Source organism: Propithecus coquereli, unplaced genomic scaffold (assembly GCF_000956105.1).
Source record: "Propithecus coquereli isolate 6110/MARCELLA unplaced genomic scaffold, Pcoq_1.0 Scaffold294, whole genome shotgun sequence".
Classification (NCBI taxonomy): Eukaryota; Metazoa; Chordata; class Mammalia; order Primates; family Indriidae; genus Propithecus; species Propithecus coquereli.
In genome coordinates, this window is record NW_012148552.1 from 2,756,344 (window position 1) to 2,782,027 (window position 25,684).

At 42.0% G+C, this 25,684-nt stretch overlaps 1 protein-coding gene across 1 annotated transcript in view; it reads left to right on the forward strand.

Moving 5' to 3' along the window:
- Positions 1-4,111: 4,111 nt before the first annotated feature.
- LANCL2 (LanC lantibiotic synthetase component C-like 2 (bacterial)) overlaps positions 4,112-25,684 on the forward strand; it is a 51,510-nt gene continuing 29,937 nt past the window's right edge. The window contains exons 1-2 of the mRNA XM_012648809.1: positions 4,112-4,390; positions 21,589-21,706. Of these exons, the coding sequence (XP_012504263.1) occupies positions 4,187-4,390; positions 21,589-21,706 (322 nt within the window). The 5' untranslated portion in view covers positions 4,112-4,186. The remainder of the gene's footprint in view (positions 4,391-21,588; positions 21,707-25,684) is intronic.

Consider the following 25,684-nt stretch of genomic DNA (forward strand, 5'->3'; position numbering starts at 1 on the left):
TACAAAGCCACCAGTCCCGCTGCCATGGTAACACATCCATCTGTTTGCCCATCAATCCATGGATGGATTAAGCCATTCATGGGGGCAGAGTCCTCCTAACTTAATCACCTCCTAAAGGCCCCACCTCTCAATATTGCCACATTGGGGGTTAAGTTTCAACATGAGTTGTGGAGGGGACAAATATTCAAACCACACACAACACACAAAAAACAAACTCTATTCAGGACCATCATGATAGGTACAGGGACCATGGCAATGGGATTTTACAGTGGGGGAGGGAGATTAGGCTTAACTCCAAACACAGCAAGTGGGAATTTATAGCCAAGAAGCAAAGTGGGGGTCAGCAGATGGAAAATTACTGGGAGGTACCATCAGGGTAAGGGGGATTCTGGCCAAATTGACATACAGGATTCTTGCTGAAGACAGGCCAGGGTGACCAGATACCACCTGGGGACTTGTGGAGCACGGGGAGCTCAATCAAATATCAGGGGTGATCAGGTATTGGGGGGGTATTCTTGCTAAATTAACTTAACAGGGCTCTTTGCTAAAACTATGTTTTACAAGGAAGTGCATGGATGGGCCTAGGAGAAGATTCAGGAGTCTGACTAGTTTGTCACTAAGTCACAGTCCGGGGGGCGGGTGCACCTGGTCACCTGGGCAGGGGCTCACAGCCTGTTTGTGGGGATGCTGAGGCAGTAGGAAAACATGGAGTTTTGAAATACACAATACAGACTCCACATTGTTCTAACCCAGCCCCACATTGTTCCCTGAATCATGCTACCCCTGCAAGCGACTGAGGCTTTGTTCCTGGGCCAGAGGAGCGTACCTGACTCTCCGAGAGCAAGGAGAAGACAAACTCCTTGCAAGTAGGCCCACGCTGGGGTTGTCTGCAAGTCTCCAGACCTTCTCAGAGGTGGCTGAACCCCAGCAGTCAGAGCTCTCTGGGCCTCAGATTTTCTTTTTCTGTCTCGTATGCCTAAAGGCACTCGGGCGAACCTGTGCTGGGAGTGTGCTGCTCCAGTGCTGCCTTTCCCCCGGAAGGGCGGGAGGGAGTGCAGCTGCACAGACACGCCCAGACAGGCCAGCGTGCAGATGGCCGCTCCCACACGAGGTCTGGTGAACGCATGTCAGAGACTGTTCTGAGCTCAGCTGCTCATTCCCCCTTAGGTGCTGATCTGACGTGCTGCACTCTGCCCGTGTGCGCGTGGTCCCTGGAACTAGGCCTGGCCACATGTGATGTATTTGCAGAGATGACCTCTTTCTCCTTTGACACCTTTCCTGTGATCTGACTTCTGGGTTCATTCTTGCCTTCCTATCTATTAGTTTAGAATGAGTTAAATCCTTCCACTGATTCCTACAGAGATCTAGAAATCAAGGTAGATACTTGGGCAGCCATGATAGATTTTGATCCCACGTAGAAAGAGAGAACGGAAGAGTACGAAATCGCTTACTTGACTCAGATTTTCATGGATAACCACACTCTGCTCTGGTAAGAGACACTTAAGCAGCCCCACTCAGAAGTCCCATGAGAGCTGTGGCCCTCTGCTCAGAGAGGATGGGCGCTGAGAGGCGCCACAGGGACTAGAGCAGCAAAAGAGGCTCTCCAATTGCATCATCATTTCTTCCCGGGAATGCTAACAGATCCCAAAGTCAGCTGAAGTCCAAAATGCTTTAGTTAGTAAATCAAAACCAAAACAACTCAGGCGTTCACACGTACCCCTGCCTCCCCTGCCAGGGTGCACTCCCCGACTCAGTCCCAGGAAAACCCTTCTCCCTCAGGAGGAAGTGTTACTCCCTGCGCCCTCGCAGAGCCTGCCGGCCTCAGTGGAGCATGGATGCTTCCCTCGCCCCAGTTCGTGTCCTTTGGCTATTTTCCTTTGAGCGAAAGGAGAGGCAGCTGCCAACTGTCTTCACCACTCCTGTGGGTTTGCTTTTTGAATGGGGATATATTACACCTTGTCTTACCCCCTCCCTTACACAGAAGAGTGAGGAAGGGTGCCCAGTCTAAGAACTTGGTTTGTCCTAAAGTAAACAAAAAGTTGTAATTTCAAGGCACGGACCAAGTCTTTGAACTCTTCAAGAGTGGTCACCAGAGAAAGATGGCCTTGGGCTTGAAAGGGCTGCAGAATGGATCCCCATGCCATCTGCATTAAAGCCTCCAGGAGACAAGAGGAGGAAGAAAGGGAAACTGCCACTTCTCCGTCAAACAGTGTAAGTGAAATCGTCACTGAGGGCAAGGAAACTGCAGATTGGACAGCATTTAGGAAAATATGCCAATTCCTTAAAATGGGTTTAGATGTAGCTTTTGAAAATTTTGGTTTTCCTTAGGACAAACTTGTACACTTGCCAAGAGTTGTCCACAGTTATCCACCCACAGACTGCACAAAGAATGAGACTACTGTCACCTTATGCCAAGGAGAGGTCTGAGTTCACCAGGTATAGCTGAACAAAGCCAGTGTGGACATTTCTGCTGCATCTGCCTATGCTGCTGCAGTCTCAATAATCTTGCAGGCTTTGGGCAACATCTGCTGTGGGTTATTTTGTCAAGTTCCTAAAGTGGCAGAGGGATGGCTCCTAAGGCACGCTGGCATCAGTGGTTTATAGACTAGATTTCCTTCCCAGTGTAGGTATGAAAATTTGGAAGCACTGAGGACATGTCCTTCACTGAGGATGGGAGAAAGATGGACTCCCGGTCAAGGAAAAGCAGCACGAAAGTGGCATCCCCAACGGATGCTACTGTACAGTAACCTGTTCTATCACTTCTGTTTCCTTGGACATTGAGGGCGGTTATGCTGAGTGCCCCCTTTAAAATTATTTCCTCCTCCACTGTAATTTCCCACCGTCATGGTCTTGGTAGGGTGTGTTTCACATGTCCAGCCTCCTGGCACAGGGGAAGACACTAGAACAGGGTGGCAGTGGGGAGCCAGACCTTCTCCACATCACCCCACTCTGAGGCCACAGAGGAAGGGGTGATTGAACTTTACTGCCACCTTTTACATTGTATTAATGGGTATCTCCCTTGGTTCCAGAAGTGTCCCCATCAGCTATACCCTAAACCTTGTCTTTTTTACCCACTACCTCAGAATCCCCATAAGGGCAGAAACTATCTTTTTAACCTTCCTTCCTCATCACCTAGTACCATCTGGTGCTCAATGTTTGTCAGATGGAAGAAAATTGAAATAAGACATTTTCCTCAAGGAGGAGAAATCATTACATCTATTTGGTTCTACATAAATAACAAAAATAAAGAGAACCAATAAAGACTGTGAAGCAAATATCACGATTATATAAACGCGAAGACCTATTTGCTTGTACCTATTTGCTGGTGTACCTTTATGGTACACATTATGCTCCTGGCCAATTACATTAATGTTTGAGGAAGCCCTCTGGTCAATAAAAATCTGGATGATTACATGTGCTTTCATAGTATCTGTTACCAGAGATGTACATTTATTCAAAACAAAGGGACTGAAAATAAAACATTACCAAAAAAAAAACCACAACAAAAAAACGGCCTGTGGCTCCTCCTCCAAGACACCCCCTCCCGACAGCGATGAATAGGAGGGACTGTCTCCCTCCCCCTCGTCCCCCGGAGACTATCCTAGCGGTGTTTTTTCCTTAATACCAAACAAAGAGCTGCTGCTATTCCTTTGGGCCGCCGCGCCGGGCCGAGACTCGGCGGCACAGACGCGGACGCGGATGGAGCAGAGCGCCGGGACCCGCTGGCCGCCGCGGCCCGCACAGGCCGAGTGACCGAGACGGCGGAACGCGCCCCGCCGCCGCCCGCGAAGTCTCCGCGTGCTGGTCCGCAGAGGGGAGCGGGCGCGGCGACACCCGGGCCCGGCCCGCCGTGCGCGCCACCGCGGTCCCTGCCCCCCGGCCGAGCGAGGGGAAGGCGCGGGCGGCGCCCCCGAGCCCGCCCGGGCACTACGTAAAGCGCCCGGCTGCAGCCCGATGTGCGAGCCGCCCGCCGCCTGACAGGCCTCGCCGAGACGCTGCCGCCCGCGCCGAGGCTCCGCTCGCCCTCCCCACCCGCGGCCCCGGCCTTCGTAGGGCCGGCCCGCAGCGGCGGCCGGCGCAAGCCCAGGCTCCCGGCGCGTTGCTGGAGCCGCAGCGCCGCGGCAGGAGGTTTGTCCCTGCGCGCGCGCCGTCCCGCGGCCCCGCGCTGGAGACCCGCGCGGCGGAGATGGGCGAGACCATGTCGAAGAGACTGAAGCTGCACCTCGGAGGAGAGGCAGAGATGGAGGAGCGGGCGTTCGCCAACCCCTTCCCAGACTACGAGGCCGCCGCCTCCGCGGTGCTTGCCGCCGGAGCGACCGAGGAGACGGGCTGTGCTCGTCCCCCGCCCACCACGGACGAGCTCGGCCTCCCCTTTCACAGCGACGGAAAGGTGAGGCGGCGGCCGGGCCGGGCGGGGGGCGCCGGCAGTGGTAGCGTCCACCCGCCCGGCGGCCTGACGTCACGGGCGCGCGCAGCCTCGTTCGGGCCGCGGCGGGGGGGGACCCGCGGGCCCGCAGCCTGTCGCGGGCGCCGGGCGGCCCTTCCCCGCGGGTGGGCTTGCGGGGCCGCGGGCTTTCGTCGTGGGAGCTGCATTCCCGCGGACAGGCGCCTCCGGGCCCTCCTGTCCGTGACATACTCTGATGGAGCAGTTTACCTCCCGGCGCTGGCAAGTGAGCGCCGCGCCCGGGGCGGTTACTGTGCAGGTTTCTGCCGGCGGGGGCCGCGGGCACAGCCCACCCCAGAGCTGCGGAGCTCGCGCCGACGTCCCTTCTCCACACAGGATACCTCCTCAGGCCACCCCCGGGCCCCGCCCTTGGACTGTACGGATAGGAACAACAGCAGAAAAGCATCGTCCATTAGCAGGAGGGTCGGAGCGGTTATTGCGTGTGTGCCTAGGAACTGGAAACGCGTGTAACGGCGGCGAAACTTTACCCTTAGGGTCCTGAGCTGCGCCGGAGAGTTACACTGATATAAAACAAAGTAACAGGAGAAAAGCACACACATTTATTTAATACGTTTTGTGACGTGGGAGACTTCGTGAGGAAATGACACAAAGAAGTGGCAAAACTACATGCTTTTATCCTAGACCGAACCAAGAGTGGCAATTGTGGAAAAGTAATTAAAATATCTGGGGAGGCTAACAGAAGATTAGAATTATTTTAACAAGGTCAGTTTGGGCAGAAATCCCTTGGCTTTGACTACCCGTCTCCGGTGATAAGTGTTTCTTTCCTCCTGGTATAGGGAGGCCATCTTTTACATGGAAGTTTTATCTCCTTTTAGGAAGAAAATAGGTTTAGAGCACCCTTCTGGTGTTTTTCAAACGCTTTTAGCTCAAAATAATCCTGATGCCAAAGTGGCATATTTTGGGGTGGATTCTGCCACCCTTGGGGTATCTGAACAAACTTTAAACTGGGGGGAAAAAAGTGGAAATAAAAGATGTGAGCGTCAGCACAGCTGTTTTCAAGCTTGGTAAAACCGTATATTTACCAGGCTGTGTTTTTCCACTAATGTTCCAAGGTCCACTTCACCTCCTTTCCCTTGCTCTCCGTGTATTTCGTATTTGTGAAGGGATAAGTTGGCCAAAACTAAGAAGGTAATTTTGAAAGGGCCATTGGTCTGAAGGCAAACGACTTCTGTAAACATCACTTTTCTTGTATGGGATCAGCAACTGTGGATAACAATCCTTAACTCACAGGGATGTTAGTGATTGAATTAGGCGAAGTATATAAATTGCCTAGCAAACTGCTTGATTTGGTAGCTTAAGGCCTCAATAAAATAAATGTTAGCCTCAATAAATGTTAGCCTCTTTCTTACCATGAACAATTTCAGTCATATGGTTTAGAATTCATATATCAATACTGGCTTTTCTCTAGATTTCTTCTATTTTCACATACATAAACCTGTTATATTTGTGACTTAGTGTTCAGTTTTTTTATGACAAAAATCCCTGACAAGCATTAAAAAGTCCATCATTAATACTTATTACAGGTTGCTATCTCAGTACTCTTTGGAGTAAGTAGGTTACTGCAATGTTTAGTGAAAAATGAGTGACATGAACTCTTGACAGGTGTTTGATCTTGGTAGCATTCTTCATGAGAACAACAAAGCGATGTGGGGAGCAGGTGAGTTTCATTTTCAACCTCACAGAAGGAGATTAATGCTGGTTCAATGCAAACTTCTGAAATTGCATGTTTTTCTTTTTACCCTTTATATCTGGATAAGTGTGATTTTGACCTCAACTAGATACCAAACTGACTTAATGTTTAAAAGAAAATTAAACCACAAATAACTAATAGGGCTTGTGATACCTCTACAATTAAAATTATAATTGTTAAAAAATGTTTTATTTCTTAAAATATGTTGAAAATGCAATTAAGATAAAGATAAGAAACTATTCATTTATTTTGATAGATGTGAAATTGCATGAAAATGACAGTGTTATGAGTTGAATTGTGTCGCCCCTTTCCTCCCCCCAAAAAAGATATGTTGAAGTCTTAACCCACTGGAACCTCTGAATGTGACCTTATTTGGAAATAAGGTTGTGGCAGATGTAATTAGTTAAGGTGAGGCCATACTGGCCCTTAATCCAGTATGACTGGTGTCCTTTATAAGAAAAGAAGAGCGACAGAGACACACCTGGAGAAAGAAGATATCCATGCGTTGATGGAGTCAGAGACTTGGTTGCCTTCCAGCACCAAAAGCTAGGCGAGGCAAGGAGGGATTCTCCCCTACCTAGGTTTCAGGGAGCTTGGCCCTGCTGACACTTTCATTTTGGACTTGGAGCCTCCAGAACTGTGAGACAATAAATTTCTGTGGTTTTAAGCCACCCAGTTTGTGACACCCCTAGGAAACTAATGCAGAGGGTAACTTGTTAATTTCTGAGTTACATGTTGAATGGTTTTCTTCTGATGACATATACTTTGGTGGGTAAAGATTACATAAATATACCGACACTATAACAGTTTATTACTAAGAATTCATTTACCTGATCTTATTTTAGGTTAGCTGTGTATATATTTGGTGTAATCAATCAATAAAATTCACCTCCAGTTCTAAAACCACTCAGATCTGCTTCTCTGAATCATATTTCCATAAATAGGCACTTGTAACATTTTTTACAATATTTGTCCAAATGTATGAAAGGCAGCAAACCAATAGAGTAGCAGTTTTTTAAATTATGGAAAACAGACATTCTTACTTTTCTAACAGCCGTTTCCTCCCTTTTACCTGACTTCGTCATGGCGGTGGACTTCAGGGGGATTGGTCCCAGCTTGAGGAGCCACATCATGATTACTGTCAGCCAGAGATTCTCAAAGAGTGATCTCTGACCAGTAGCATCAGCTTTATCTGTCAGTCAGATGGAAACCACACAGTTTGATAGGGGACGTTTAATATAAAGAGCTGTTATTAATATTAAGGAGACTGATGTCATGAGATTACACATATATCTCACACATATATGCAGCTAACCTAAAATGAGATCAGGTAAATGATTTAAAGAATTCTTAGTAATAAACTGTTACTGGGTTGGTAGATTATGTAATCTTTACTCACTAACAGCATATATCATGAGAAGTAAAGAGAACTGTGAAGATTACAGGAACAGCACAGTAAGGAGCAGCCAAACCTCTAGGGCTGAGAGGGCACTTACTAGTTTTCTGTTGCTATGTGATAAATTACCCCAATTTAGCAACTTTATAAGCACTTCTTATCTCACACAGCGTCTGAGGGTCAGGAATCCAGGTGCGGTTCTGGCTCACTGTCTCTCCTGAAACTGTTCTCAAGCTCTCAGCCAGGGCTGACATCATTTTAAGGCTCAACTGGGGCAGGAAAATCTGCAAGTCCGTTCACGTGGTGGCTATTGCCTCAGTAGCTGTTGGCTGGAGGCTTCAGTTTCTCACCACGCAGGCGCCTCCATAGGGCTGCATCATGACATGGTGGCTGGCTTCCCCACAGTGGCTGATCAAAGAGAAAAAGTGTGCCAGGAGCAACAGTTATTGCACAATGTAATCTCACAAGTGATGTACCATCACTCCTGCCATATTCTGTTCATTAGAAGTGAGACAGTAAGTCCAGCTCACCCTCAAGTGGAGGATTACACAGGAGAATAAATAACCTGAAATGTAGGGCCCTGCAGCCAGGTTGAGATCTTGAACTTGTCTGAGAAGGCATGGCCATAGCTACTCACTGGCTGGCAGAGAAATTGCTGATACCACATCAGTGGAACTTGCTGGAAATGGACCCTCCAGAACCATGCAATGAGTGTTACAGTGAGAATATATAACGATATCTCGGTGCAAGAGAAGAAAGAAGAGAGATTAATTCTGCCCATTACTATCAGGGAAGACTTTTCAGGTTAAGATGATATTTATGTGGTTCTTGAAAGATTAAGTGGGGATTTTCCGGGCTGAGGTGGAGGACTGCCTGAGCAAGGACTTAAGAGATACTGCATTCAGGGAATGTCAGGGAGTAAAGTGTGACTGGAGAAGAGGGGGCATGAATGACACTGAGAGTAATGAGGCTAAAAAGGTAGCTTTATTTTAAAATAAATTTTATTATGGATATTTAAGGTATACAACATGCTATTATGGGATATATAAAGGTAGTATATGGGTTTCTATAGTGAGGCAAATTCACATATCAATAATCTCACGTAATTACCCATGTTTTTGTTTTTGTGGCAAGAGCCGCTAAGATCTACTCATTTAGTATGAATCCCAGATACAAAGCAGTTTTATTACCTGTAGTCCTCATGTTGCACCTTAGCTCTCTAGACTTGTTCATCCTGCATATTTGCTGCTTTGTATCCTCTGCCCCAGGCCTCCCCATTTCCTCTCTTTACCCCTCTTCCGACCAGCAGTGTGCAAGAGTTCCGTTTCCTTCATGTCCTTGCCAACATCTGTTTTCTTTTGACTTTTTGACAATAGCTATGCTAAAGGGTATGAAGTGATACTCCATCGTGGTTTAGATTTGCATTTCCCTGATTAATGATGCTGAGCACCTTTTCATACACCTGTTGGATATTTTTATGTCTTCTTTGGAGAAATGTCTATTCAGGTCTTTTGCCCATTTTTTAATTGGGTTATTTGTTTTTCCACTGTTGAGATGTATGAGTTCTTTATAAATTTTGGATATTAACGCCTTCTCAGATATATGGTTGGCGAATATTTTTTCGCAGTCTGTAAGCTGACATTTTATTTTGCTGATTGTTTCCTTTGCTGAGCAGAAGCTTTTTTAGTTTGATAGTCCTATTTATTTATTTTTTCTTTTGTGGCCTGAGCTTTTGGTGTGATATCCAAAAAATCATTGCCATAGTCAATGTCTAGGAGCTTTTCCCCTGTTTTCTTTTCTAGTTTTATAGTTTCTGGTACATCTGAAGGATTTTAAGACCTTTTCCACAGAAAAATGAATCAGGAAAACTCTTACTTGGTGTCTGTAATTTGACATAATCTTTAGCTATTGGAAATGCTTTATTTTATAATTCATTATTTAATTTTCCATATTTTTCTTTAAAAGCGGATGCTCTTTTGCTTCAAAATTTGTTTAACATCATAATATATTATGGAAACATAAGAAAATCACTACTTCTCAACTGTCCAGAGAAATATAATTCTTTTTCTTCATTCAAAATGGACTAATGTGTGTATTGGGTAGAGGATGGGGGATATACTCTGAACTTTTCTCCTCAAAGTGAGGTTTGTGGACCAAAAGCCTCAGCATTTCCTGAGAGCTTGTTAGAAATGCACATCCCACTCCAGACCTGAGGAACCACGGTCTGTGTTTTAACAAGATCCCCAGGCCAGGGAATTCAGAAATTTGAGGAATATGGCTCTATAGCTTTGTTGACTTTTCTTTTAATGTGAACTTCCCCTCCAGCCAATTTTCAGTTCCTGATATGGAAAGATACTGACATAGAAGGGTAATGGTGAGATTATGGAGAGGAAACTAATGAAATATGGTAAGTTAGTATTTCCTGTCTTTTGGAAATAAACTATTGTGTAGAGCAGTTAAGGATTTTGATAGACCTATGTTTGACTCCTACTTTTCTGCCACTTATTGGCTATAAACTTTGGGCAAATTATTTAACCACATTGAACCTTTATTTTCTTACCACATCAACTTGTTATAAATGGTTACATGGAAAAGCTAATTGAAGTTCTTAATATAATATAGCATATTTGTTAAAAGCTTGTAATAATATAGTTGTAATATAGCCACCTCTTCCTCACTGGGTTGTTAAAATGGCTAATTGAGTTAATACATTTAGAACATTCAGAACAGTGCCTAATATAATTAGTAATACAGATACATAGGTATTAGGTTGGTGCAAAAGTAATTGCAGTTTCCAGACCATGAATTTTAAATCATTATAACCAGGCTCAAATACATCTTTATTGATCAAAATAGGAACAATTAGAATTAACACATTTTTGCCAATGAGAAATAAGTTTGTTTATTCCTGTAGTGTAAAAATCCGTGCTTTGGGATTCGACAAACTCTTGGAAAGCATTTTCTGCATCCTGCTAGTGGTGGAAGCATTTTCCCTGCAAAAAGTTGTCAAGGTGCTTGAAGAAGTGGTAGCCGGTTGGTGAGAGGTCAGGTGAATATGGGGGAGGAGGCAAAACTTTATAGCCCGATTTGTTCAACTTTTGAAGCTTTCGTTGTATGACGTGTGGTCGGGTGTCGTCGTGGAGAAGAATTGGGCCCTTTCTGGTGACCAGTGCCGGCTGCAGGCGTTGCCGTTTTCAGTGCACCTCGTCCATTTGCAGAGCAGACTTCTCGGATGTGCTGGTTTCATCTGGATTCAGAAAGCTGCAGTGGATCAGATCCGCAGCAGACCACCAAACAGTGACCATGGCCTTTGTTTGGTGCAAGTTTGGCTTTGGGAAGTGTTTTGGAGCTTCTTCTCAGTCCAACCACTGAGCTGGTCGTTGTATAAAATCCACTTGTCGTCGCATGTCACAATCTGATCAAGAAATGATTTGTTGTAAGAGAGCATGACACATCAAAATGACGATTTTTTTGATTTTTGGTCAGCTCATGAGGCACCCACTTACCAAGCTTTTTCACCTTTCCAATTTGCTTCCAGTGCTGTACGACTGTAGAATGGTTGACCTTGAGTTCTTCGGCAACTTCTCGTGCAGTTGTAAGAGGATCAGCTTCGCTGATTGCTCTCAATTGGTCGTTGTCAACTTCCGATGACCGGCCACTGCACTCCTCATCTTCAAGGCTCTCGTCTCCTTTGCAAAACTTCTTGAACCACCACTGCACTGCATGTTTGTTAGCAGTTCCAGCGCCAGATGTGTTGTTGATGTTGCGAGTTGTCTCCGCTGCTTTACGACCCATTTTGAACTTGAATAAGAAAATCGCTGGCATTTGCTTTTTGTCTAACATCATTTCCATAGTCTAAAATAAATATAAAATAGACAGCAAGTAATAAGTCATTAACAAAAAACCATAAAGCAGGAAATGCACATTAATCTAACAAAACCACATTTAAGAATGAATTCCAATATCAAAGGGCAAATTTCAACAATGCTAAAACCACAGTATACTTTTGCACCAACCTAAATAGTAAGAGTTCAGTTAATGACAGCTATTGACATTATTATGTATATCTCTCATTTGTCATTATAGTATAAAATAGGATAATGAAAAATTTCTTTGAATTTTATATTTTCATTGGAATACAGGAAAAAACATATAACCTTCACTTTTTCCTTCTGAGGGAAATGCTTATTCTTATCTCCTTTTCCTTCTGAGGAAAATATGGTTGGATATGCAATGTTCTGTGGGTAGGCCCTCAGATTGCCAACAATTTCCAGATTTCTAAATTTGGTGCCACGTACTTTACTCACTCCCCTCATGTCTGAGAGGGGGCAGGACTCCTGCTGAGGGTGGCAGGACAACAAGGAACAGCCACAACCCCGGGAGTGTGGAGGTGTGGAGTTCTACCCACACCCTCCAGTGCAGCTGTTCATGTTCCGGCATCAGCAAAATTGAAAATTGACATGAATCATGCCATGGGTCTTCAGATTCACGTGTCTGTGCTTGAAACCTCAGACGAAAGCTCTTAACATTTAATTTGTGATTGCTAAGGGACTTACTGTGATTCATTTTTGTTTCTCTTCTCCACTTCACTTTTCTCCTTGAACAAGAATCTTTTCTTGAATATGCTTGAGTTATTTTTTTTAAGTATGTACACTGTTTGATACTGAACTAAGAAAATAGTACATACTCAGTAAATGTTTGTTGAATGAATGAATAAATGTATTGAAATTAAAAATATTTTTATTTTACTAGAGGTATTTTTGCTTATTAATAATATAATTTCATTTTTTTAAAATATCTATTTAAAATGTTATGTGCACATTGTCAGCATCTTGGTCTCCTAGATGATATTCTAAGCTGATGTAGACGAAGACGCTGTGATATACTTTGAGGGGTCTGGGTGAGGAATGTACATCGTAAGGGCAGCTAGAAGTCTTCTAGGGCCAGAATAGGTTTTGAGCAAATTTTGTTTGAATAGAATTGAATATAACAAACCGAACTTTTCATAAAATGCTCCTGTCTTCCGTGTATTTTAGTTAAAACCATGCAGCAATCGTTTAATCAAAATGAAACCTAAATTCTCCCTGAGAGCGTTCCGTAATTAAATAAAGTTTGACCACTATGCCCCACTATCTCCATGGGGTCCTCATCATCTCTTGAAGTATAATTATGTGTTTTGAGCCCTGGAGTTCAGTTTATTAATACGCCATCTCTTAGTCTGTCTTTGGTTCTTTATTGCAATTATAAACTTCCTTGTGGTTAGAATATATATCCCCTAGAGAGTATGCACAGCAGATTATCAATGAATTTCTGTGACACATCAAAATTGGGCTAGCTGTATGTACCTAGGATAGATAATGTAGAATATTTTCCATTATGTTATTGACTTCGAAATAAGAAGAACAGAAAGGGACCTGATTATGTAAAGCTATGCCTATTTTTAGCAAAATGAAATATTTTCAAACATCTAAGCAAATTGCATTTTCTTGGTACAGATGCAGTTTAGAGAAGGGCTTGTTTACTGAAAATACCACTAATGAAGGTATATGTTTCCACTCCAATCTAACTCTTTGCTGCCAAAAGATACAGCTCTCTCCACCCACCCCATTTTTTGCCTTCAGTAATTAACTCTGAGGTAAGGATTGAGGTACTTTTGTTTTATTTGGTTTTGTTTGCAAAATGGAGTGTTAAAAAACCAAGCCTACACTCCTCCTGTATAACCATCACAGAGCACGTAATTTATAAATGATCATTAGCCTAGGAGAGCTGAGATTAGCTCCCCCTGCCCCCCAGGCCCCCTAACAAAAAGGTTTGTTAAAACTTTTTGTAATAGTGTTACAGCTCTTTTAGAATTTGTCTGGCAGATATTCTGGTCCTCTCTGGAAGACCCCCCACCCACGTTAACTAAAAAAAACAAAAACAAATTTTTTGTAAGAAAGAATTATTTACTGTTGTATACATTTGCAACTTTATATGTATCATCACCTATACAAAATGTGGGTCAAAAATCTATTCTTACCATCTTAAAAAAGTAGGCAAGTCATTTTTTCTTAGCTTAAGTTTCCTCATATGCCATGGGGACAATAATGCTGTTTTAGGATTATCAAGAGGGTTAAATTAGAAAAGTGCTTCTAGTACCTAGCATATATTAGGAGTGTAGTAAATGATTTTATTAGTAAGCTCCTCTGGTGCATTTAAAGTAGTAGTCAAACCCAAAAGTTTGATTCATGCATAACTGTTCAAAGCTTACCTTTTTCTTTGTAGGAGTTATTTATATGTGCATGTTGAATGCCTATTTTGAGACTTTCCACTCTCCTCTATTTGAGGTTAAGATCATGGGACTCTTTAAAAGTTGTCAATCTTTTTTAAGATCTCTGCAGTTTTGTTATATATATGGCAGTTGTATTTCCTCAAACTGGCACTAAATTTAAAAAATAAAATACAGAAGAACGGAAGTATTTTAGAAAGAGAATGATTGCACATTCCTTACTTTTCAGCTAAAATGACTCATTTCTCCAGGATTGCCATGTCTTTCACTTAAATGCCTTTTTCGTATCCTTTTTGTCCCTCAGCAAACAAATCCTCCCCCTGCTTTCCACATGGCAAACCTTGCTCTTTCTGTGAGACTCTCTCCCTGGGGTGCTCTCAGAACTGTCTGGGGGACTGTGTTACTTGACTGTGCCCGGGCCTCTCAAAAGGTTGGATAAGAAAGTTGTATTCGTTTTCTCTTGCTGCCATAAATAATTACCCCAAATTTAGCAGCTTAAGACAGCACTTATTTATTTTTTCTCAGTTGTGTAAGTCAGAAATCCAGGTACAGTGAGGCTTTGCTGGCTCCTCTACTTAGAATTTCATGAGGCCAAAATCAAAGTGTCAGCAGGGAGGCTCTTTCCTGAGCCTCTGGGGTGAACGTGCTTCCAGTCTCATTTGGGTTTTTGGCCACGTCTGGTTCCTTTGGGTGTTGGACTCTGGCCCCTTTTCCTTGCCGACTGTCAGCCAGGCCGGCCTCTGCTCCTAGATGCTGCCTGGTCCCTTCCTTTCCTCTCCACGTGGCCCTCCCACTTCACGTCTCTCTGATTTCACCTTCTGGCCCCTCTCTCTGTCTCTCCAGTCAGAGAACGTTCTCTGCTTTTAAGAGCTCTTAGTATTAGATGGGCCCCACTTGGACAATCCCATATACTCTCCCTATTATGAGATCTGTAGCCTGTTTGAGGTGTCAGGACATCTTTGGGAGCCATTCTGCCTGCTGTAAATGTTCTTAGCATGTTGATTAAGAGCTTGTAGTCTGGGTCTGCCTGCCTGGGTTCACACTCCAGTTCTGCCACTCATTGTTTGTGTGACTTTGGTAAGTCACCCCACCTCTCTCCCTGTGCTTCCTGTTTGTCATGTTAAGTGGGAGTAGTGATTGTACCTTCACCAAGAACTGTGATGGTGGTGAAGGCAGCAACAGACTGAGGGGCTGTGTATTCCTTTAGTGGAGTTTAGGATCCACCAGACAGACAGACAGACACACACACACACACCCACACACACACACACCCCCTGCAGAGCAAGCCCAGCAGCATTTATCCCAGTGTGGAACAAGCTTTCATGGCCTCTGGTCCACAAAGTGCCCCACTGATGATACTTTTGAATACACACTTCCCTGCCCCTGGAGCAAGGGTCTGATAACAGCCCCAGCACATCCCCGAACACCTTCCATAAGAGAGAAATGAAGATTGTTTTCCAAGGTCTACCATTTTCCTAGCAGCTCCAGGCTATAGACATCTCTGAAGTCTTTGTATGTTAGTCTACGTAGACATACATATTTTTTTGAATATACCCTATTGTATATTGCTAGTCAGGCATTATGTGAAATCATAATTATTTTTATGTTTATCTTATCAGATCCTGGGTTATCCCTCCTTTGGGGAGTAATGAATCTTAGTCAACTTTTTGTCCCAGTAACAGTGGCTGACACATGGAAATCACTGATTACTTGTTTTTCAAAAGAGTAAGTGAATAAAATAATCTAATATTGGACTCAAAATTTACTAATGATCCACATTGCCTTTCTTTTTTCTTACTTATTTCATAGATATCTGAAATATATACAGAAATATGTAATGCTGGGTATTTTAATATGTATTAAGTTGTTAGTATACCAATTATATTATGCTTGCAAAGCTTTACTCCAAAATAGAGAAAATTTAGGCCTTTATCTTCAGTAAGTTTTTAGAGTGTTGATCCATTCTTATCACCAATATTTGTAAAATTGTAAAACTTTGTAAAATCTACCTTTTATTTTTCCATATACAGTACAAAATGCAGCTTGTAAACATGCTCATGTGAACCCACACCTTGTCTAAACTCTATAGAGTTGACGCAGAGAGGTACAGAAAATGTGCATATGTTCTAGAAAATGACAAATTAGGAAATGAATTATTCCCTTTATTCTTGTGAAGTACATGAAAAAAATGTGGATAAAGAAGAATAATTCAATTTCCAGAAATTTTTTCAACAACATAACTGGAGTAATTCGTATGCTTAAATATCACCCAGTGTTTGTTTGCCTGTCTCTTTATCTTTCTCTTTTCTTCTCTCCTCCACCTCCCTTTCCCCCTCCTCACTCTCCCCTGCCAAAATAAAAAGCTTTCTCGTCTAAACTCTAAGATTTATTACCAGGAAAAGCATTGTGAGGAAGAGAAATAAATCTTGCCATAAACATGCATTCTATATCATTTGAAATAATAGGTGCAGTGACGCTTTACAAGGAGTTTTACAACTTGTGATTAATATCCTCTCCAGTGTATTTTTGCTTTATAACACACTTGGGCATCCTGGTTTGGGAAAATTGCCTACCATGTAGGGAAAGAACATTTTCTTTCTGGTTGCAATGTAATTACTAAAAATCAATCTCAGAGTCAGAGATAAAACCTGCAAAGTTCTTTAACTGCTCCTGCTGTTTCTGCGCCATGTGGTATGTGTTTGTATTCATATGGTGTGATTGAGTGAAGGCTGTAAGTCCTGAAAATCTATAGGTAAAATGTAAATATGAATCAAGAAAAAAATTTTACAGTAAGCAGCGCATGTGAAGCCCAGGAACTTTAGAATCAGACAGCCTGATTGTCATGTGACCATGAGTAAGCCTCAGTTTTCTCACCTAAGAAACAGAATCTTTGGGTGATGTGAAGATTCATTGAAATATCATGTAAAGCACTTAGTGCCAGGCATATAATCAGTGCTTATTAGTTACCTTTGTAATAATGCCATGATTAAATGAGATGAGCCAGTTCAAATTTCTCCTGGCACAGTAATCTCCTTCAAATCCAAATAGAATTATAGTGTAATAAATTTTCTTTGTTGAAGAGATTTTGGTTCCAGTATAAATAAATTAGAAGTCTCTTTTATGAGAAGTAGTTAGAAAAAGAGGAACTACAAAAAATACCTAAAAGCAAACGGCAGAGAAATGATTTTTGTAATGAAAGTTTAGAAAATATTAAAGGGAGTTAGAGTAAGTAATCATAAGCCTTAAAAACATACCTCAGGAACATTTGTGAGAAATAAAGGGTTAATAGCATATGCTTTGGAATTAAGTTACTGTGACAGAATTAGCACCCAATATCAGTATGAGTTAGTCCTGCCTTCAGTTACAATAAACAAAACACTCAATTTAGAAGTATCTTCATTAGATTGCTTTCCCTATGTAATGAGAAGTCTAGAGGTAGGCAGCTGTGGTGTTGGTTGGCTTCAGCAAGATCAGGGCCAGGATTTCTGCAGTTAGTTTGGTCTTTCTCTCATGTTTGTTCTGTTATAGTACAAGAAGGCTGCTGTAGCTCCAGACATCACGTCCAGATTTTTAGGAGGGAGAAGGGATAAAAATGAGGGGAGTGCTAAATATGTATTTCTTTCTCTTTTATCAAGAAAAATAAGAACCTTCCAAGATCTCCTAGAAGACTTGTGCTTAGGTGTCATTGATCAGAACTGTCACATGGGAAAGCAAGTAGCTCTTCCCAGGCTTGATACATTACTGTTCTGAGTATAATCAGAATTCTTGTTAAGAGGGAAGAGGGTATGGGAAATAGATATGGGCTAGGTACTAAATTACAGGCTCTGCCACGCCAGGTATTAGTGAGATATTATCCTAATTTTTCCTTATCATGCAAATTATTTTGTGTCTCTTTGGTCACAGTGGAAACCAAAGGTAAGACTCAGGAGTCTTAAATTACTAACTTGGAGTCAAAAAGTTATTAAGAAGTTGGATGGAGAATCAATTATTATTTTTGGTGCATTAACAACATCAAAGTAAAATATATTTAAAAGCTCATCATCAAAGCTATAGGGAATGACAAATCCAGAAAGCATTGCTAATAAGCAAAGATTGGTAAAATGAAATCTGTTTACATAGTACTCATTACATCACCTTTGAGGTCAGTGAAATATTGATATTGCATTCATTGATGTACTACTGTCTTTATCATTTTATTTAAGTAAACATATTTATAAAGATTTTCATGAAGTTGTTTTTGGCCTTAGATTTCTAGCTCAGCTTTTCTCATAAGGGAAGGTGTTTTACCACCATGATTGAGTAGAAATTATTGTATTTAAATTATTACTTTGAATAATATTTAATGAAAAGATACAATTTGAAAGCTAATGCTATGTTTTAATCACTTAATAGAATCCATTGTCTAGCTGCCCATTATAACCTTGGGCAAACTAATAAATATAATGTTAAGGGGGAAAATCATATTCAATACCCAGATTATGGCAGAAATGTGTCTACTTGTAAATGTCTGCATTTAAATCCTCTTGAGTTGGTCTTAAAATGGATGTACCCATCTCTTAGTGCTCAGCTATTACTTACGATAGATAGCTTAAAAATGTGGGCAGGGATGGGGTTTATTGATATTATACATACCTTGGGTACACAAAAAGGGGAATAGACTGAATTTTTTTTTAACTTAAAAAGCAATTCTATAAGGAACTTATACTTCCAGCTATGGTGGGCTATTCCCTACTGGAGGATTCCCTCTATAAAACAGTTGTAAAGCTTGAATATAATATGAAGAGCAACTACGCAAAGGCACTGGATAGTAAGCAGACCAGAGTGTAATTGCTTTTTTGTATTTTGTCTAAATTCTATAGTACATGGTTGTAAATAGTTTTGTGTCACGTCCAAGTTCTGTGGAATATGGTTATCAGGTATGGCTGGAGGAGAGGAGCCCTGTGGAGTAAGTTCCTGTCTCCAGGTCTTTATCTTGAAGCTAAGTGCCATTTATGTGGTGTACACAGTGGTGGCAGGGGGTGCCTATGGGACAAACCTGTTTTCAGGAAAACCAGAAAACTATGGATAATCATGGCTGCTAAAGACAATGGGGAAGAGGGATGAGCCAAAGAAGGGAATCTCCAAATTTTGTCTAAATGTGTACCTAACCAAATTTTGAAAGATACATTCCTGGAACAGACTCAAAGAAGCTCAATTAAAGACGAAAGATGTGGAGTGAGACCAGAGCTGCTGCCCAAGAAACAGAATTTGCAATTCTATACAAGCAAGATAACAGTCTGCAAATTAACATTCCAGGTGCAAATCAAAATTATCTGATACATGAAGAACCAAGAAAATGATTTAGGGAAGAAAAATAATTTTCTGTCTACCTTTCGGTGTTCTTAGCTGGGACAGACCCCTGTAACAAAAGGCAAATTAACAAGAGAAAAACAAGTTTATTAACGTGTAAATTTCATAAATATATTGGGGATACGTAGGGAATGAGTAAATCTCAAAGGGGCTTAGAAATGCGACTTACATTGCATTTTCAACAGAGAATAGTAAATTTTTAGAGAAGTGACAAGACAGGAAAAGGACTTTGAGTTTCTGGCAGGGGCACGTCACAGGACGGCGAACAAATGGAGTTTGCTGTGTAGATTTCTGTGGCGCCTTTCCCAGCTGATACTGCTCAAAGTGGCCTTCACTGGTTGAGGGGGGACAGATGCCTTTATGGACCTATGTCCTCCTTCCAGGCAAGCGGAGGAAGGCAGAGAGCTTTTCTTGTATCTGCTTCTCTGGAGCCTTCAGCTCAAAATAATTATTTCAGAAAGGCATATTCTTCCTTCATGAGAAACACATTTTTAAGAGAAAAGAAAATTAACTGGGCCTAATCCTGAAATGAACCAGGTAATGAAACTAGCAGACATGGGTTTTAAAGTGACTGCTTTTGCTGTCCTCTGTGAAGTTAAACAAAATATACTTTCAATGAATGAAAAATGAGGAAATCCTAGCAGGGAAATAGAAACCATAAAAAAAGAATACTATAGATATTTTAGAACTAATAAATACAGCATCTGAAACTAGTAAGTCACTGTATGGTCTTAGTAGGTGAATGGAGAAGACAGAAGAAAGAAAATGAGTGAACTTGAAAGTAGATCAATAGAAATCACGCAGTGTGAAAAACGGGAAAAAAGATGGAAGGGAAAAACGCAGGGCTTCAGGGCCCTGCTGGATTATCTCAAACCATCCAGTGTGTGTGTAGTTGGAATCACAGAAGGAAAGCAGAAGGAGAATGGGACAGAAAAAATATTTGAAGAAATAATAGTTGAGAATTTTAAAAATCCAATGAAAGACAGAAATTTACAGATACAGAATGCCCAACAAATACCAAGAGGGATAAACACAAAGAAGCCCAAATCCAGGCAAAGATAAAGAACAAATCTTGAAAGGAGCAGGATAAACAGCACATTATATACAGGGAGTTTGATAAACGGCTGATGTGGAGACCAGAATGAAACGTGTGAAAATCCTGAAGGAAACCACCGAGAATTCTTTATTCAGTGCAAATACTCTTCAAGAATGAAGGCAGTGTAAAGATGTTTCCAGATTAAAAAACACCACCACCTAAGAGGGTTTGTTAAAGTGGACTAGCACCACAAGAAATGCCAAGGGGGGATGCTACCTGATAGAAACTAATATTCTAAGAAAAGAATGAGGAAGAGCATTGAAAATGGTAGATATCTGGGTATATGCAGAAATTGTTTTTTTCTCTCTGCCTTTTTACCTCTTAATTTGCTTACAAAACAGGGAATTGTTTTTTTAAGCAAAAGTTACAGCATTATGTTATAGGATTTATTTCTCACGTAGCTGTATGATACATATACCAACTATAAGAGAAAGGACTAGGGGTAGGAGATGAGCCTCTGTGGTTTCAAGGTTTCTACATTACTAACTGCAAATGGATTGTGGAAGGTGTTGGATATGTATTGTATCCTCTAGAGCAGCTAAGGTTATTGCATATTTCTCTTGGGATTACCAGCAATAATAATAAATACCTGTTTCCTTTGCTCTTAGCAGCCTTGGGGCTTAATACCTTTTAAATGTTTTATTCTTTGTTAATCTAATAGGAAAACCGTGGTACTTGTTTTTATTTGCGTTTCATTAATCACTAAGTGGTTGAACATTTTTTGCATATGCGTATCATTTTATGTTTCTTCTGTATGATGTGCATTAAAAATTTGGGGTCTATTTCTGTATTGTGTTCTCTGTTGGTTTATGATATCTTATATTGGAAATATTTCCCTTTGTCAGTAGCTTTTAAACCATCTTTCTTCTGTTCTTTATCTTATAGAAGTTAAAATGTTTTTGTAGTCATATCCATCTTTTTTTATGGCTTTTTTCTTTGGTTTCTGCAAGTTGTTTTTTGTAATTCTACTTATGAGTTACAGTCCATATAGGGCATTATCTCATTAAAAAAATAAACCTTATAAAAGCCAAGGTAGGCTGGGCGTGGTGGCTAATACCTGTAATCCCAATACTTTGGGAAGCTGAGGTGGGAGAATCTCTTGAGCTCAGGAGTTCAAGATCAGCTTGGACAACATAGCAAGACCCCAACTCTACAAAAAATATAATAACAATTTTTTAAAAAGTGGATTTCAGCCAATGAAACATTGAGATGGGCCAGGTAAAATAACTTCTTTCTGTTGTGTTCGTACAACTTAGATTGTTAAAGTGTTTATTACAAATTGGCCTATTGTGCTATTTAAATTATCTCTTCTTTTGGTTCTCAGATCATTCATAATTTCACAAGGCGGATCCAGACCAAAATCAAAGATCTTCTGCAGCAGATGGAAGAAGGGCTGAAGACAGCAGATCCACATGATTGCTCTGCCTACACTGGCTGGACAGGTGAGAATACAGATATAAGTAACTGATGTGTTTTATTCTTGGATTATGAGATATAAGATTTGGCTTTGAAATTTTCTTTTCTTTAAACTGTTAAAATTTTATGCCCTTAAAATGAAATCTATGTCTTCAATGATGAGGTGCTTTGGAATTTTATTTCTAAAGAAATGCTTTTTGCCCGAAGATTGAACTTAGTATGTAATAGTAATATGTCATATTTTTATAACATTATTTATTTAACCTAATATATAGCTATCTGTGAAAATGTGTAATAAGAGGCCGGGCATGGCGGCTCACACCTGTAATCCTAGCACTCTGGGAGACCGAGGTGGGAGGATTGTTTGAGCTCAGGAGTTCGAGACCAGCCCGACCAAGAGCGAGACCCCGTCTCTACTAAAAATGGAAAGAAATTAATTGGACAACTAAAAATATATAGAAAAAATTAGCCGGGTATGGTGGCGCATGCCTGTAGTCCCAGCTACTCGGGAGGCTGAGGCAGAAGGATTGCTTGAGCCCAGGAGTTTGAGGTTGCTGTGAGCTAGCCTGATGCCATGGCACTCTAGCCTGGGCAACAGAGTGAGACACTGTCTCAAAAAAAAAGAAAATGTATAATAAGAACAAACTGGCCCTAGAGTCAATTTTTAAATTTTTTTGTTGCTTTGGTCTTTGTGACAAGTTGTGGTTGAATGGCTTCTCTGGTCTCTTACGTGAACTATTTAACCTACTGCTTGTACTCATTTGTATACATAAAGTTTTTATTTTAATGATAGCAGTTAACTAGTAATACACTTCACATCAAAAAACAATATCAAAATTAACTTGCCTTAACTAATTTTTACATTCTTACTATTTTACCAGATAGCCAGGACATCGTAATGGCTATCTGGGGTGTATAAAGGCCATGAAAGACAGATCTTGTTCTCGGGGATTACTCTGAAGTCTGGCTAAAGCCCTGACGACAGTTTAATTTAGAGCTATTTCTTGCTAAGTTTTTATAGTTTAATTAATAAACAGCATATAGACACAAGTATACATGTTAAAAGCCACCATGAACCAAACATTATGGCCCTTATAATGTTGTATTTGTATTTTTATTTATATTCATTTATTATTTGCCCATTATGCATATAACATTTACTTAGCGACATTAAATATCTCAAACTTACAAACTTTTTTCAAACTTCAAACTTATAAAGCCGGAAAGACATAGAGTTAGTTCACTTATAGGACCAAAGAAATTTATTCTAAATATAAAATTAGATAAATGTGGTTAGCCTGAAGTAAAATACAAAGAATTAGAAGGAAAATAACATAGCTATTAGTAGCACAGGTTTCCCCTAAAAAGTCTTTTACTTGCAGCATTTACTCTTGTAAGGGTTTTTAATCCCTTGGGGGTTAGGCACAAAACTGGCTATGCATCAGAATCATCTAGAGAGCTTTAGAATAAACTAAGATTCTCAGCCTCTAGCCCAGAATGATTATATTAAGAACTCTGGAGATGGAGTCCAGAAATCAGTATTTCTTAAAAGTCCCTATCTGAACCAGGCATGGTGGCTCACACCTGTAATCCCAACACTTTGGGAGGCTCAGGCGGGAGGATGGCTTTAGGCCAGGCCAGGAATTTGAGACCAGCCTGGGCAACGTTGTGAAACCTGGTCTCTATGAAAAATAAAAAAAATAGCCAGGCATGTGGGTGCGCACCTGTAGTCCTGGCTACCGCGGGATCTGAAATGGGAAGACTGCTTGGGGCCACGAGTTTACAGTGAGCTATGATTGTGCCACTGTACTCCAGCCTGGGGGACAGAGTGAGACCCCGTCTCTATTTTTTTAAAAAATCCCCATCTGTTGCCATCTTTTGGAATCACTGGTAGAACTGTCATGGAGGTATTTGGTTTCAATGATTTAAAGTAATACTTAGGGCTTTGGGGGTTCAGGTAGAAGTACTGAATCTGATTAGTCGCATACCTTCCCTAAAACCATATAATATAGGAAGAAAAGTAAATGAAGCACCCACAACTTACTCCTTCAGCAAAACTACGAGACAGAGAAAACATACAAATAATGTTAGGTGAAAAACAAACAGCATCCACACGTAGTGTAGCAGGTGAGGAAAGCCAAAGGATCCGGGAGAGGCAGAAGCAGTGGGCTGCAACCTCAGTGGGAACTTCGTGGGCGTATCTGAGCGCAAAGTGGACAGGTGGTGCCGGGAGAGGCAGAGGTAGAAGGCAGGGAAAGCTCACAGGGAACAGAGGTTACAGATCTTTGAAAAAGGCACTGCTTCTAAAGAAGAGGGGCTGACTTGCAGGCAGCAGTGGCACCCTGGTGGCACTGGCTAGCAGCGCATGGAAGGGAGGGAGCAGCAGTGACGGGCACTCTCCTGACACAAGAAAAGATTTGAGAGCCAAAGGAAATCTGCCACCAAAGGTTACCAGATATTCAACTTGTTTATCACTTAGCAAGAAGAGGATACCCTTGTGATTACAGACAAGCAAGTGAACAAAAACTGGGAAAGCTACTCAAACCTTTTTCCTTTTCTAGGGATTCTTCCTGTTAATAGTTGATCCAGAAAAATCCTGTGTATTCAAATTTTAAGAAAAAATTTATCGCATTCATGATACAAGGAAAAGAAAACCTGCACAGCATGGTCCTGTGCTGAGCACTGTGGGCAGTTGTAACACAATGGCAAGGATTTATGTGTCTAAACATAGAAAAGGTATGATAAAAATATAGTATTGTTACCAAGCAGTCAGTGAGGTCTCTGCCCAATGCACACAGAAGCCAATACCATGGCGCCAGCCTTTGAGAAAAGAAAAAGCTTTATCGTAAGTTGACTGGCAAGGAGACGGGAGGAAACGCTCAACTCTGTCTCCCGAGCTGGGGCTGGGTCAGGTTTTATAAACCTAGGGTAATGAGGCGTGATCTGATGGGATCTTGCAGTGGGGTGATGCCAGGAGGCGCGCTGTGACTGGACCATGCCTTGGGGTGACGCCAGGGCTCCGTCTGGTTGGATCCCGGACCCTGCCATGCACATCTGCTTCATAATTCGTTCCCCGCTGCTGGGTCTGAGCACTCAGGTTCTACCTGTGGTTGCATGCTTACTTCACCTGGGCATGCTCAAGTTAGGTGCTCTCCATCCAACCTGGGGGTCCGTGGCAACTGGAAAACAACTCACAGCTTTGTTACATAAAGTGGAGCCAGATTGGACTGGTGTGATTGCAGTATTAAAATCTTATGGGACCTGTATGTGTGGTTCATTGCCGACGGAAATGTCATTAGGTGGCACGGAGTGTACCGCTAATGGAGCAGAAGCCACTGCAGGAACTGGTGCCAGGGTGGAAGACTTAAACTGTAACGATGAATTGCTAGCAGCTTGGAGCGGACAAGTCTGAGAGATTAAAAACTCCTGGAGGTTGAGCAGACAATACAAGGTATTCAGATTTTAAGTTTAAAAACAAAAACAAAAATAACTGCCAGGGACCAAGTCATAGTGAGGCTCCCACACTTCTACGAGTTTTACCTTTGAGAGCTCCACTAGGTCCTCACAGTGAGTATCTGAATATTGGAGAAAATCCCCCTCCCCTGTGCTGCTTCTTGTAGGGGAAGGTGCAAAAACTATTTGGAAATAGGTCAGAGCAAGTTCTTTCTTAACCAGGCCTGCTCTCAGGGGCTCACGGGCCTGGGGAGGGGAGGTGCCAGCAACTGGCCCCAGCCTTCCGTGCTGGGAAGCGCAGGAACTGCAGCTCCGTCTAGCCGTCCTGTCCACTGAGCGTGAGGCCACGGTGCGGGGGCACGGGCTCCCGAAGACAGAAAGACCTGATCCGGACCGTGGCGCTGCCTCCTCCACACCTGTCCCTCCCTGAGGCCTGTTCACTGCAGGGCCTGTTACCTACTGCAACATGTCCGCCTTGCAACCAAAAAGTTATAAAGCGTGGTGACCATTTTTCCCCTAGCCTCCAGGTCTGTGAGAATGACTTTTTTTTT